General features: G+C 34.4%; 2 protein-coding genes across 5 annotated transcripts in view; one reads left to right on the top strand and one right to left on the bottom strand.

Annotated features, from left to right (window-relative positions):
* Nucleotides 1-14856, bottom strand: part of LOC107227172 — a 122675-nt gene that overhangs the window by 41804 nt on the left and 66015 nt on the right. The window lies entirely within an intron of this gene.
* LOC107227058 overlaps nucleotides 1-14856 on the top strand; it is a 65842-nt gene that overhangs the window by 4553 nt on the left and 46433 nt on the right. For both annotated transcript variants that reach the window (XM_046736254.1, XM_046736255.1), the window contains exon 2: nucleotides 204-302. In XM_046736254.1, the coding sequence (XP_046592210.1) occupies nucleotides 292-302 (11 nt within the window). In that variant the 5' untranslated portion in view covers nucleotides 204-291. The remainder of the gene's footprint in view (nucleotides 1-203; nucleotides 303-14856) is intronic.

Raw genomic sequence — 14856 nt, 5'->3', positions numbered from 1 at the left:
TAACGACGCAAAAAAATTAATTTTTCCAAAAAACACAACAGATATATTATATATACATATTCCTCTTACTGTCCAAAAATTAAATCTTATGCGAAGTAAAGAGGAAAAAAAGAAAAAAGAAAAAAGTAGGATCGTTCGGACGATGTTAACGACTGGAAAAAGCATTTCAATTTTAGATGAATTTTTCTTTTCTCTCATCACAGGTCCATTACAGATCAAATCGGCTCGATCACATCGCGGACGAATGTGCTGCTCGTGATTTACCGGATCCGCGGACGAGTGTGAAGAACGATGACAATAGGGTGAGACGAAATTTTCATAATTTTTTTGATATTTGCTGACGTTGAATGATGAATGAATAACAATTAGCCTTCTGCGTGTAAAATCGACCGATGAAAAAGAAAAAAAAAAAAAAAAAACATTACTATTTTCAGGTAATTAAATTCAAGCGATGCGTACAACGATAAATAAAAAATGAAACTGTTCACTGTACAGTTTTTGACTATTCGTTACACGTCGTTATCTTGCTATTACCGAGAAATATATATTTATTGCAATAACGAGAAAATGTAATCTTGACAATTATTACGATCGTGACGACGACGACGATGATGATGATGATGACTAATTTAGTTGCATCCTCTTTTCTTAAGATTGCGACAATATTTAAGTTTATTTCTGTCGCTTACACTGCAATTTTCTTCGCCTATAACCGTCGGTGAAAAAGAATTGAATTACTTACGGTGTGCGATTTTTTCATAACTATTAAAAAGAGAACAAAATCTCGTATAAATTTGTCATACGGAAGCGGATTGTATCGCATTAAGACTATAATCTCAGTTCTTTCTTCAACAAAATAATCATCAGGGTTATAATAATCAACTAAATATTCCATCAGAGTCGGTTCATTTAATATGACGTAATGGAATAATGGATGAGTGACGTCACGCGTTGTTGTAAGCCGATCTCTTTGTTTTATTTTTCTCTTTCCATTTCGTCTTATTGCACATTCTTTTTTTCCCATCTCGTTTAAAACCCGCACCTGAACATACGTGCAAAGTTTACAAACGCCTCGTCGTTAAAACCTCTGGATAATGAAAATACAACGATTCTCGACGCGTTCGAATATATTTGTGACAAATGTCGACGGAAAACGAGAAAGAGGAAAAAACAAACAAGTTATACGCACGGCATGGGACCGGCTTATTATTTCGATTTTTTTTTTTTTTTTTTTTCATTCAACTTACTTGGTTATTTTTAAATTTTTTACGCATGTAACGAAGCTGAGAAAACGCACAGCGTATTATAAGCTAATCAGTATTATATTTTTCTCGTACAATCACGGTGTTGATAATAAACTTGAAAACACGCTTATTGTCTCTCGCAATAACTTTTACATGCATTATTTTTTTTTTTTTTTTTTTTTCAAACGATGTAACAAATACGGTTGAGTTGAAGAAGAATTTTTTAACGTTTTTTAAAACGTTCGAATAATTTTCATCGCTGAAGGGACAAACGAAATTGCATTTTACTTTACCGCTCTTTGGTATTCCGACCGTTCAATGACACCAAAAATCTTTCCGTTAGTTTTTTTCATTTCCCATACGAAATGAAAACTCCATTTTCGACAAGGACTCAAATATTTGTACCAAATTTTACAGAAAATCGATAACTCGGAAATAAATGAAATCATATCTTAGAATCAGAGAGGGGTTGTTAAATAAATTTTCACCGACAAACGGGACTGCGTTTTTCCGCTAGTACCTTCGGGTAAAAACTTTCTGGCACATCTAATGTCTAAACATCCGATCTAGATCTATACCACGTGGAATGCCCCGTATATTATACAATCTACGATTAATCGTTCTTCAATCGCTCGATTCGTCCATTCATCGTTTTTCCGCTTATTGTTAATCGGTACTTCTGATTGCCATTCGTTTTTTCCTATAACCCGATCGAATAATCAGCCGTTTTTTGTTTTTTTTTTTGTTTTTTTTTTCCTGACTAACCGATTACCGGTAAAAGCAATTTACCGGCCGAGCTCTAAGATTAATCGATCAATCGTTCAGCGTTAGTCAAGATTGAGCGGCTCGCCGAGTGATTCCAGAAATGGGAGAACATCCCTCGATAATATCATCTTCCCAACTCTCAGCTATCGTCTAGTCAACCCTTTCCTTCCCTTCAGAAGCGACACCGCGGCGGATGAGAAACTCATATAAGGCTGTAGATGATGGCTGTCCGAGTGTGCGTCGAGTCAAAATATATCGGTGAATAGACCAGGAAATGATGCAGGGCTGAACGAACTTTTTTCACCATCTCGACGAAACCCCATCGCCACCTTTCCTTTCATCGCGTATTTTCTCTCTATGTAGGCGTAGGTGATATGTACACACATATATATATATGTATTATACGAGGAACTTATGAAGCACGATTTTAGTTTCGTCTACAAGTTCACCGAATACATGAAATCAGGGAACCTGGTGAAAAATTTATGCCGTTCTTGGTAATAATTAATTATATGAAACCATCGTGCATTTGTTTAGGTAATTATTTCGATTGAAATATATATATATATATATATATATTAGGGTGAGACAAAAAAAAAACTAACCTATCGAATCTATGGTCTTGAAAGGACCTATTTATTGAAAAAAAAATTCTCAAGTTCGGAAAATTTTTTAGCTCAATTTCAAAAGGTGTCGCTGGCCATTTGAAATTTCCCATTTAAATAACACGCGAAATAAAATTTCTTTCATTAAAAATGTTGTAAGTGTTGAACCGTTTGAAATAAAAAAAATTTCCAAGCATATTCTTGCGGGTCATTAAATTCTCTAAAAAAAGATCCTGGAGTTGATTTTTGATTTGAACAAAGTTTTATCAACAATTAAAAAGAATATTAATGTTTAAAAGTGCGATAAAAAAGAAATAAATGAGTTAAAACTCTACTACTTTGACGAATCTAGTTTATAAACAACATCCTTCACACACCTTGTTTCATTTTAGTTCAAGTTTTTTCATTTAGTACGGAGATTTTCAATCGTAGATTCCTAAAACTGCATATTTCTGCTTTTCTTCGACTTTCACGGACCCTAAGTATGCGAATTTTCAAGTCTAGAAAATCAGCTCGAGGGTCTTTTCTTAGAGAATTTAATGCCCTGTAAGAATATGCCTTGAAATTTTTTTAATCTCAAACGGTTCAAAAGTTATAGCATTTTTAATGAAAAAAAAATTTGTTTTGCTTGTCATTTAAATGGGACATTTCAAATGGCCAGCGACACCTTTTAAAATTGAGTTAAAAATGTTTGATTCGTTAGATTAGTTTCTTTGGCTCACCCTAATATATATGTATAAAAATCGAATAATTATGACAATTTCACGTTGTGAGATCGAATCAATACGCGGTAATTGAATAAAGTAAACAATTTACATTGATTCTGCACGGTAAATCCGTAGATATAACAGTTACTCTCGATCTGACGAATGGTTGAAAGAACAGTCGAGTGATGATCGATAATATGATTCATTCGTTCAAAATGAGGTCGTAAGAAAAAAACGATACACTATTTTATCGATATGATTAAGAAATCTGTAATTAAATCGAAAAAATTTAATCACAGATTGTATTTTTGTTAATTCCTAGTGAAAACTAACCACGAAAACATTTCCAATGGTAGTAGAAACAAGTTGCTCAACGTCTGCGACATCGTTTTTCGTACCGACTATTACCTATAGACGATACCCGGCCAATGAGTGCGTCTATCTTGTAAATCGATGTCATTGACAATCCGCTCTATGAATAATTCATCGAGTGTCTGTCGAATGCGATGCCACTGATTACTGGTCAAGGTCGCTGCGAATTGCTACGAGACTTGGAACCACGGAGAGACTAACGATTGCCGGTTTGTAATTCCCTCGGAGTTCCTCCCTTACTTTCAACACCTGGCTGTTTTGCCCGAGGCTGATGAGACACGAAGTTGCGTGAATTTATCGTCGGAATTCCAATGAGAAACGTTGGGTCAGAATAATCAGTCAAAGATTGAAAATTCTCGTTATTTATTATTTATTTATTTATTTATTTATTTATTCCTTTTTTTTCGTTATTTTTGCCGTACACTTCGGAAATATTTTCATTATTCGACGTTACTGAAAAATCTAGTTACACGCTCTCGACGTTCTTTTAATCGTACGATCGATGTTGTCATAATTTCCGATGTTATTTGGGAAAAAAGATTGCAAAAGTAACGTTGAAGAAAAAAAAAAAAAAAAAAAAAAAACGGATTATTGTTTCGACAGCAAGAGAATTTACTATACACGATCGTACCAAGTATTTAAATAATTGCCTTGAATCACATTTTATTGTAATTTCAACACTGTTTAAACATTACCGTAACGATATTCGTTCTAAAATAATTTACTAGTACGATTCTAGCGATGCTTGTTTTTAGATTCAAACAAATCTCGTGTCTAAGTAATGTTTTGAAATATTTGTTTATCATATTCGATTCTAAAAACGATTAATTACCCAAAAAAAAGTAAACCATCTTTTGGGGTTTTCGATCCTGACTGCGTAGATTCGCAGGCGTCGATCATACAAATCTGACTTGAATTTCATCGAGAGTCATCGTCCTCGGTTTAAAAATAGCCTTATATTAACGATCAATTAACGTTATCGCCGGAATTCGCATACCGGGCAAAAATTGAGAATAATCGGAGAGCGGCTAGAATGAGATAACACAATGAACGTAATCGATTACACTTGTTCACTATTTTCATTATTTCGATATATTTTTATCCTGCATCGCCTTTCCCTCTTTTCTTCAGTTTCAATCTTCGTAGAGAGAAGACGATAAAAAAAAAAAAAAAAAAAAAAAAAAACCCGTCAAGAGCGACCTTCCTAAAGTAGAATACACACCACGTGCCATATCGCAAGTATACATTTAAGATAAAATTAGGTTACAGCCGAACCGCTTCCAGGAGCGTGACTAGGGATTTAAGGGCCCCGAGGCAAGGACGCAAATTGGGCCCCCCGGGTTGAATAATGAAAAATATTTTTCTGTAGCCTACCCTTCATCGCTCCATAAATTTTTATTTTTTTTTTTTTAAATAAAACAGAAACCGTTAGATTCACGGATTCCACACACTGTAAGCTAAAATTACAATTTATCCAAAGAAGATATTTTACATATTTGACTAAGCAGTCGATGTAACTGTATTAATACAGTTACGATATTAAATTGCAACAAACATTTGAAATGGAAAATATCAGAAGCGCAATTTGGCGGAATCTGGTGGCAAATCAACGAACTATAATTAATAATCAAACCTTGCGGAACGCGTCTGAAGACAGTTCGAATACAAAAGAGCGAAGCATCGCGATTACAAATCCGAATCAAATATTACGACGTCATTTTTTACCCTCTGTCTCGGTGCCCCGGTTGACCCAGCATAGTTACGCCCCTGGCCGTTTCTCACTACCGCCACTCTATTTTAGTACATGCGCGTTTGCACACACGCGTACATACGTGTCGATGTATATGTATAGATTCTATTTGTTTTCTCATGTTTTTTCACCGATTTTTCTTTCACTTATTTCTTCTCACTGTATCCTTCGAAAGACGTTTTATGTCGGCCGTAGATCTGGGTTGTTGAAAGATTACGTAATCACCTACCGACACGATCAAAGGTTTTAATTAAGTAGGTTTAACTGTTTAATTCTGAACGACAAGGTGTAGATTTGATTTTATTTTTGTTCCGATTTCCAATCTGCCGATACGAATTTGTTTTCTTTTTTTTTCTTTTTGTTTTCAAACACACCGCGAAATCATTGTTAGAAACATTTTCTACGCTGAGAAAAATTTCATTCGTTACAGTAATTGGAAAAATTGAGTAAAACAGGTATCGTTGAAAAAACTGTTCGAATATTGTTGGAATTACGAAAAACTTTTTTAGTCAAACAAGGCTTTAACGTCAATTTATTTATCGTTGCACGAGCGTAAAATTTTCGCAACAGTTGCAAGAAAATATAGCAACAGCGATCGTAACGGGAAAGAATAGCAACGGATACCAGACTTTCCGCTAACGGCTAGAAAACTAATTTTCATTTTGTACCTAGAACTGTAATTTTCGATTGTGGTAAAAAATGAAAATATTTAAGGACCGAGCGGTAACCGGAAATAAAAATTTCTCTCAGTGTACGTACCGTAATAAATTTGTCGACTATATTATTTATTTTCGATCCGAATGGTGTTCTTTTTTTTCTATCTTTTAGCATTACACATGATGCAGAGTACGAATCTTTTCGATTACATATTTTCTACACCCTCGGTTGTTAATTTTTTTTTTTTTTTTTCTTTTATATGAATTTATTTGTATTTCTCGACTCAGTTCTAGCTTCTCCAAATCAAATCAGCTAATTTCATTATCTTTTTCAATCCGTATATTTTTTTGCGCACATCAAAGAAACGTTCTTCTTATCTCTAGCGTTTTTCATCTGCAGATGTATGAAATAATCAAAAATTCAAGTCTCAACGTAGGAACGAATTTCACCAGTATAACATAATTATAAAATTTCACCGATAAATTGGCATTATTTTTGTGTAAAAAATGAATAGAAATTCCTTCATCGCCGGATTTCTTTCAAAGTCCTTCCATGACATGTGTTACGAATTAACAGGTCGGTACCAGATTAATTAATAATACAAAAAAAAAAAAAAAATTAATTAATAACGTCAGTAGAAACGATTGTTCAGATTGTTTCTTTTTTTATTTTTACCTCAAACTTCTTTTTACGCGTAACAATTTATAACTTTCATTCGGCTCCAGAGTGATAGGAAAAATTATAAGATAATTTTTTAATCGGCGTAAATTTTTCTCTCCATCGGTTCAAGTCACGACGCTGTTTTATGCATTGTATATATTTTACTTCTTCATCTTACAATAAATTTCGTTTTCCTGACGTTCAATATCGCGAACTTTGCCGGAATGCATATTGCGCAACGTCATGCCTGCATGTAACAACGTAATTAGGAGGAAAAAGAGAGAAACGAACGTTTTGCCCATGGATCAAGTGGCGAAGGGTGAAAAATATTACCCCGATTTAGCAGGACAAAGGTGTCGCGTTGTTCGCTGCTCGGTTTTATAAATAACGAACGTTCCCCGATCGGAATATAAAGTGACATGAAAAATAGACCGCCTGCAACCTGCGTAATTATGGTACACGATGTAAAATATAACGCATATTCTATATCTACGAATAATCTGGGAAAAACGCCGTTGATATATCGCTGTCAATATTTGTTTGTTTGTTTCTTTTTTTCCAAAATTTTATCAATATTTATGAAATCGCTGACGGGAAGTGGTTGAGATTCCGAATTTGAAAAGTTCGGCAAACGCCGGATTCCAAATGTTTTTTTTTTTTTTTTTATTTTATTTGACGAAACATCAAATTTTCGAGATGTCCGAAACTCGAGGGTCAAAATTCCGAAATGAGAAAATGCTGAAAGAAAGAAATTACGCTGTACGAGTATATTTTAATTATCGAAATTCCACTCTATCGAAACTTTATTTTTCCGAATTTTAATCTACCGGAACTTTGAGCCAATCGGCTTTCCGACCTTTGTTGTTTCTTCGAAGTTTGATTTCCTTACTTCAAGTTTCGCCACTGAATAATTCGTAACTAGGCGTTTTCGGAACTTTTCAAATTCCGAACTCCGACCCCGACCCTTGTTAATTCACAAGTTTCGTCGTATTGCTAAAAAAAAAAAAAAAAAAATTTCATTAACTGTTCAAATGCGAAAACATCCATGTCAAAATTTCCTCAATATTTCTTTTACTTTCTATCCTAATATTACCTCAAAATATAAAAAAAAAACAAAGTTCGCAAACTGCAATGAGCGATTCAACTTTAATATTTGTTATTATTACACACAAGTAACGTTTATGCAATCCTAGCCTGAAACGAGGTACATCCAAACGCTGTTTATGACGATGAAAACCTCGCGTTATTTCTCCGTCACTCATACCTTGTATATTATACATTATACCAGCATACTTTCCTGACGTATAATAATTATATGCGGTAGAAAATGAGGTTCGGCGCCTTTGACGCTACAGAGCGAAGTTTATGGCTATTTTTTTTTTTTTTTGTTTTTCCAACAACTTTTATCTTCACGGAAAAAGTTTTGTCACCAATTTGTCTGTATGGTGTAAACGTACTTAGATTGGAAGAATATTTTGAATATTTGTAATTGTATGGAATGAAAATTGTCTTGTTTCAAAGCGAATCTATCAACGGTTATTACGATTACTATTATTGTTACACAAGAAGCAGGGATTCGAAATTTCGTCGGGTCGACGACGCGACGTGAGAATAAATCTGCACGGTATGAGAAAAAGCTGAGACTGCGAAACGTAGCGAGTATAATAATTAAGAGCTGACAATTATCGCAACGTTGTTGTAAATTATTACACGTACTTATGTTACATGTAAGTTTTAGACGCATCCGAGTCACGCGGGCAAAAAGATGCAATTTAACGGTTAAGCTAAATTCTTCGTCCCCGATATGGTTATGTTTACAGTATAGTTACACGGAACGCAGTTAAAGCTAGAGAATTTACCTGCGAATTATTAACGTGCCACTCGAGTTATGTAAATTCTAACAACGTCTAATCGTGTTGTTATCTTGTTTTTCTCTTTTTCGCAAGAAAAAATTTTGCCTCGATAACAGGGATTTAAAAAAGAAGGTATTACTAGACGACAAAGAGAAATACGACCAAGCAAAAGTTTGAAATGTAGAAAAATTGGTAAAATAATGAGACTTCTCTCTGACGTTGTCTAGTTACAACGAGATGTTCGCAGTTAAAATTCAGTGTCTCAACTTTTTTTCACACTCTATCGCGACAACTTTTAGTCACGTTACTAGATACCTGTATGTAACTAGATAACCATCGGTGAGATTTCGCGGACTCTTCTTCCGTTACAATTTCGTTTGAGGAACTTTTTTGACCTGGCTCTGTATCCGATGCGCTAAGAAATACCGATTAAAAATTAAAAAAAGTATCGTCGGAGCGAAAGTACGTAGAAGTTTAAAATCATTAGAATTGATCATACTGAAGTAAAATTTTCCTCTCTGGTAATCATGACTAATTAATTACATGCGCAGGTGTGAACGCAGAGTGATTTGCATTCGTTAGAATTTCTATTCCGTTCAAACGCATATTTACGCAAACCTTTGTCGAGACGACTGATTTATATTCTCACTCTGTTGTTCGTTATTTTTTTTTTTTTCGTCCTTACGCCTTTGTACGGAAAATCCAATCGCCGAGAATTTCTGCAATCTATCAAAGAACACTCGTTATATTTCGCTCGAAACTCGAAACAAAAAAAAAAAAATTGTTCCCATCAACGTTATATAATCAATTCTCAAACTTGTGATTATTGTTTTTGTATATGTACGGTATCGAATAAAATTTTCCAGATACCATAAGCAAATCGAATTTTGTATATAAATAGCAAAAAAAAGAAAAAGAAACAAAAGGTGTCCAATAAATAAATTCCTCAATTAACGCGAATTTTGAAAATCACGGTTAATAAAGTATAAAAAAGGACGCGGCGACAATTATGCTCAAATAATATTCTAAAATCAAATATTATCACAGAGAACAATCTTTGATCATAGTTAACCATAACCATAATTCTTAAGACAAACTTCAACCTGACAATAATAATTATATTACACGTTTACTCAAGGTATATAATTTATAAAAAAAGTTTTCAATGACACGATCGCCTCGGTATATTTTCTTCTCGGTGACAAAGCAGCCGTTATACATAAAACATCGCGTGCACTTACGGCTAGCGAAAAGTAATCAACTAAAGTCGTAAAACATGAGGAAAAGAAAAAAAAAAAAAAGTGTGACAGACAAAATGGTTGAAAATACGTGATAAAAAGAAAGAGAAAAAAATTTTAAATTACCCCGCGTTTATATATATTATGTATATGTATATATTTATATGTATGCGTGTACATTGCGCATGTGTAAAGGCGGGGAAGAAGAGACTGCACAAGTGCAACTGAGGTAATTCACGTTTTCTGCAAGCGTATCTCCGCGCGTAAGGGACAATGTAATCAACGTGTAACCCCGAGTAATCGCATGATCCGAGTGACGAGGTCTCAAGGGATCCGGAGACAGACGTTATTATTCGCGATACCGACGACTGCGCCGAGTTTCTTCGGAAAACAAGACGCTGCGCTTGCTTGAAGCTTGCGGGAAAACGATTCTCTCAGCACGTAGAGAGATAAACACCGAGCAACAACTTTGCAAGATCGAAGATTTTGAAAAATCATCATTTGCATGCTTCAATGATTGTAATTTAATACGATATTTATATATGAATACAATTTCTCATTCATTCTCTGTATTTACACATTTGTACAATTTTTTGTTAGGTAAATCGTTAGCGAATTGAAAGTTATAATTTAGAATTGGATAGGATCTCAGTTTTGATGAAATAAATCTTTTGACATTTTCACGCTGGAATTATTCGACTCGATAACGAATTTCGATTTACTTTGATAATGGTTAATTTGAACTGTACTGTTTAATATGCATTGTATACATAGCTAATTGAATGAATAAAAATTACAATATTTATACAATGTTTGTTATAATCTGACGATGAATTATTTCTTGTATACCTGGATGTTTTTTACTCATTAACTGCAGATATTCTAAGATTTTTTAGAAAATGTGTTAATTTGTGACAGTTTCTCATTACAATATTCAGCGCAATCATGCAACGAACCTTTTCTCATCGTAAAGGTGATACAGGTAAACTTATAATCACGGCCCGCATTAATGTGTAAATACATATTTTTTGTTTAAATAATTACCATTCCTTATTTGATTTCCTAAAAAAATAAAAAAATGTGACGTTTGGATCTAGAGAATGTAGTTTCTATTTTCATATTTTTACCAAATTTTAGTTTTTTAATTCTATATTACATGCACGTATTACATTTATCCGAGCCCTGCTTATAATCATGTAAATTTCAGTAAATTAACGTATTTCGTCAAAATCTTGTACAAAACCGCTTTGCAGTTTCGACAGCGTATAGGTACGTATAAAAATGGAAAAAAAATTGCGATGGCGAATCCATTGTAAAACACGAAATCCGTCGGCTTACTTAATACGTCGAGGTTGAAAGCCGAGTGATTGAACGTCGGTAAATCAGATATCGATTTGACCCCGAGATGAATGTGTGTGCATGCACCTTACACGACATCCGCTATCTCTCTGTGAAATAGACGTACCTAGGTAAACCGATATCCCTAGAAATGCACAGTCGGAGGTTGCGACTATATGTACAAGACGTATTGCAGACTCGTTGCGTGAAATTCGTCGAAGGTTTTATCGGGAATTAATGCACAGCATGCGGAGTTAATTGTAATAAGCAATATGGCGCCGAAAACTTAGCCATCGAAAGCTGATGGTTTCGGGTCAATTACGCGTACAGAAAAGTACAGACAAGTTTGCGCAAGCTGGGAGGCTTTTTTTTATTTACCTGTAATGAAATTACCGCGAGAAACTCGATTAATCGCGTCTTTTGAAATTAAATATGGCTCGGTTAGAGTGACGCTTTGTGTTTTTGCTACCAGATGTCGCATTTTCACTGCCGCCGATATTACTGTGGTTTGTATAATCGACGATTAACGATCGGTCGGCATTATAGTGATGCCGGAGCATCGACCGAGTAACTTTAAAATGAAAAAAAATAAAATAAAATTCACCAGGAGGTGAATTTGTTACAAGCTAAGAGATATTTTAAAGTTTAAACGTGTTGAATTTTAATCATCGAGAATAGTTCCAACAATCGATGAAAACATTGTAAATATAATTGAGGTAAATTCACACTCGATTCGAGGTTACGATAGGTACGCTACTTTACAGCTGAATCAGAACATCTTTTTCATATGTTCATCAGTTTTCCGAACCGTTATGACTGCGAAACTTTTATTAGAAAATCCTATCGTTTTCCAAAGTTTCGTGAGATTTCCAGACAAGAGAAAAAAATCTAAAATATGATTTGCCGATTTCGTCGGTAAAACAGAATTTATTTCTGCCGATTCTATAATATGCATCACAATTTTTTCCACGGTTCTCGGGGATTCACGATTCCTACCAGACCAAGATCTCGTTTATTTCACTCTTCGGCATCGCTGATAAACTACTTCTTCATCTCTCTTTAAAGAAGCGTAGTTTCTTTTTTTCAACTTTAAACGTTCAGCTCTGACCCCTTAAATTTAATGTATATTTACCATAGTTTTATTCAGTTTATTCGATTGGATTCTGGTTTTCATCCGCGGAGTTTAACCGCCTTCTCCCTAAACCTTTGCTATTCCATTTGCGTAAAAATAATAACCAATCGTTATCCTTCAAAAATTACACAGTTATTTCGAGATTGTAGGTGATAATCCTGAGGTAAATTACCGGCCACACAAGGCTGTAGATAGAGAAGAAATTTTTTTTACCTAATTTTGTTAAACCGGTATAAATCAGGTACACTGAGAGAAATTTTTAGTTCCGGTTACCGCTAGGTCCTCAACTATTTTCATTTTTTACCACAATCGAAAAATATAGTTCTAGGTACAAAATGAAAATTAGTTTTCTACCTTTTACCGGAAAGTCTGGTATACGTTGCTATTCTTTCTCATTACGATCACTGTTGCTATATTTTCTTGCAACTGTTGCGAAAATTTAACGCTCGTGCAACGATAAATTGACGTTAAAGCCTTGTTTAACTATAAAAGTAGAGTAAACCTCACAAACTGATCTTGCGTTGCAATAACCAAAAAAAGATCGACGACAGCGCAAAATGTTTACTCGTACCTCGTTTTTCGTAATCCCAACAATATTCAAACAATTTTTTCAACGATACCTGCTTTACTGAAATTTTCTAGTTAATATAACAAATGTTTTCTCAGTGTAACAAACCTGCAAATAATTTCGCCTAACGAAGATGAAAGAGATGCTTTCCTCTATAATCAGTACCTACATATGTATAAAAAAAAAGAAAAAAAAAAACAGTATTTCAGATTATATTTCAACGAAATCGTGAAAAATCCGAATTACGAATACCAGGAATACGTATACAAGTATCAGAGGCATTATAATTGGACTCCGATGACTTCGCGGAACGAATTTGATTACCCGGAAGAATATAAAATAAAAAATAAAATCTGTGGCCAGAATATAAAACGCAAAGTTTGGCGACGGTGCTTCAACGACCTCAACTTCAACAGGAGTGTAATAAATTAGGTAATTGCGATATCTGTACGGTACACAGACACACACACACACGCATACGCATGCAGTTGACGACGAAGCAAATGGTCGTGCATAACTCGGCCAGCATGATCCCTATAACCGGCCATGCCGTGAGTGCAATTCACTCGACACGCACGGGTTGTATTATATTGCTCCAGAGATGCCGCGTCGTCGAATTAGGGATAAGATTAAGGACGTATCAGGTGTACAGTCTGGACGAAAAATCTACAATACGGAGAAATGACGAAAACAGAGGTTTCGATTTCATACGTGTACACGAATTAATTTATGCGATCGGTATTGTCGGAGAAAACTTTCGTCTCTCTGTGAATATGCTGGAAACAAGTTTAAAAACCAGAATTTTTATCGAAATAGTTTAGTATAATAATTAATAACAGGTGCGAAACGGGTTACATTATCAAGCAAATTATTCGCATAGTCTGTGAGATTTTAACGACCAATCATTCGTAATATCGTTTGTAACCGAATTCTGGTAAAAAATAAAAAGCTTCGTTTAGATTTTTGATAAAAATGAATATTATTTAGAATTGAAGTATTGATTTGTTGTTGGCAACAATTTTTTTTTTTTCCTTTAATCCGTTAAAGAGCTTGAGAAGAATTCAAGTTCACACAATATTTGTATGTACATAAAATAATCCATTTGCAAACAAAATTAAACGTGATTCATTGAAATTAAATATTACTATGCCGTTCTTTATTTTTTTTTTTCTCTCATAAATGAAAAAAAAAACGTACCGAACAGCGTTACGTCTCTGTATAAAAAATTTCTTGAAACTGTTCGTTTTCCCATATCAAGGGGACATCATTTTCATCCAATTAAATTCGATTAACTTCACACGTACTTGTCCAGGCTTTCATTTCGTAATTCTTTTTAGTTCTACTTCTTTGGACATTTGTTTCGGACCAGACTGTACACCTGATAAATTCTTAATCTCGCCACGTCTCTACGATACATCTATATAACGTATTACCCCGTCCGAAGTCCAAAAGCTATACGTACATCCTTTGACGCAAGGTACGAAGTTTATATTTATTAACTAATCAGCGGTGAAAAAAAAATCGGGTTACGCGTGAGACTGTTGGAAATGTGATTATTTTTAGTGGGTGGATCTCATCGTCGGTCGGAGAAGACAATTACAACGATCAACATTTGTTCGAATTTATCGAACAACTGACATCGGAAATCATCCGCTTTTTGTCGTTACAAAAATCATCCGCATTGACTGAACGTTAGAATTATTCAAAGCACGTATTTTTTATAATTCTGTTGACTGCCAAATTTATCGTGGGATTTATCCGCTGTTTAATTGCATAAAACCCGAAAACTTGTTCTCTGTGCTAAAGTATAAATTCAATATGTGTCAACAGTTTTTATTTATTTTTAGTCAATATCAATTTCGATGACTCAAAACGATGGCTTTGTTCGATTGTAATACGTCTGATGGTAACTTTAACTCACGTTATCCATACACGACTTCCTTGCCGAATTATCGCTTGAATTAATA

This window comes from Neodiprion lecontei, chromosome 4 (genome assembly GCF_021901455.1).
Source record: "Neodiprion lecontei isolate iyNeoLeco1 chromosome 4, iyNeoLeco1.1, whole genome shotgun sequence".
NCBI classification, from domain to species: domain Eukaryota; kingdom Metazoa; phylum Arthropoda; class Insecta; order Hymenoptera; family Diprionidae; genus Neodiprion; species Neodiprion lecontei.
This window is presented reverse-complemented; position numbering and strand designations above follow the sequence as displayed.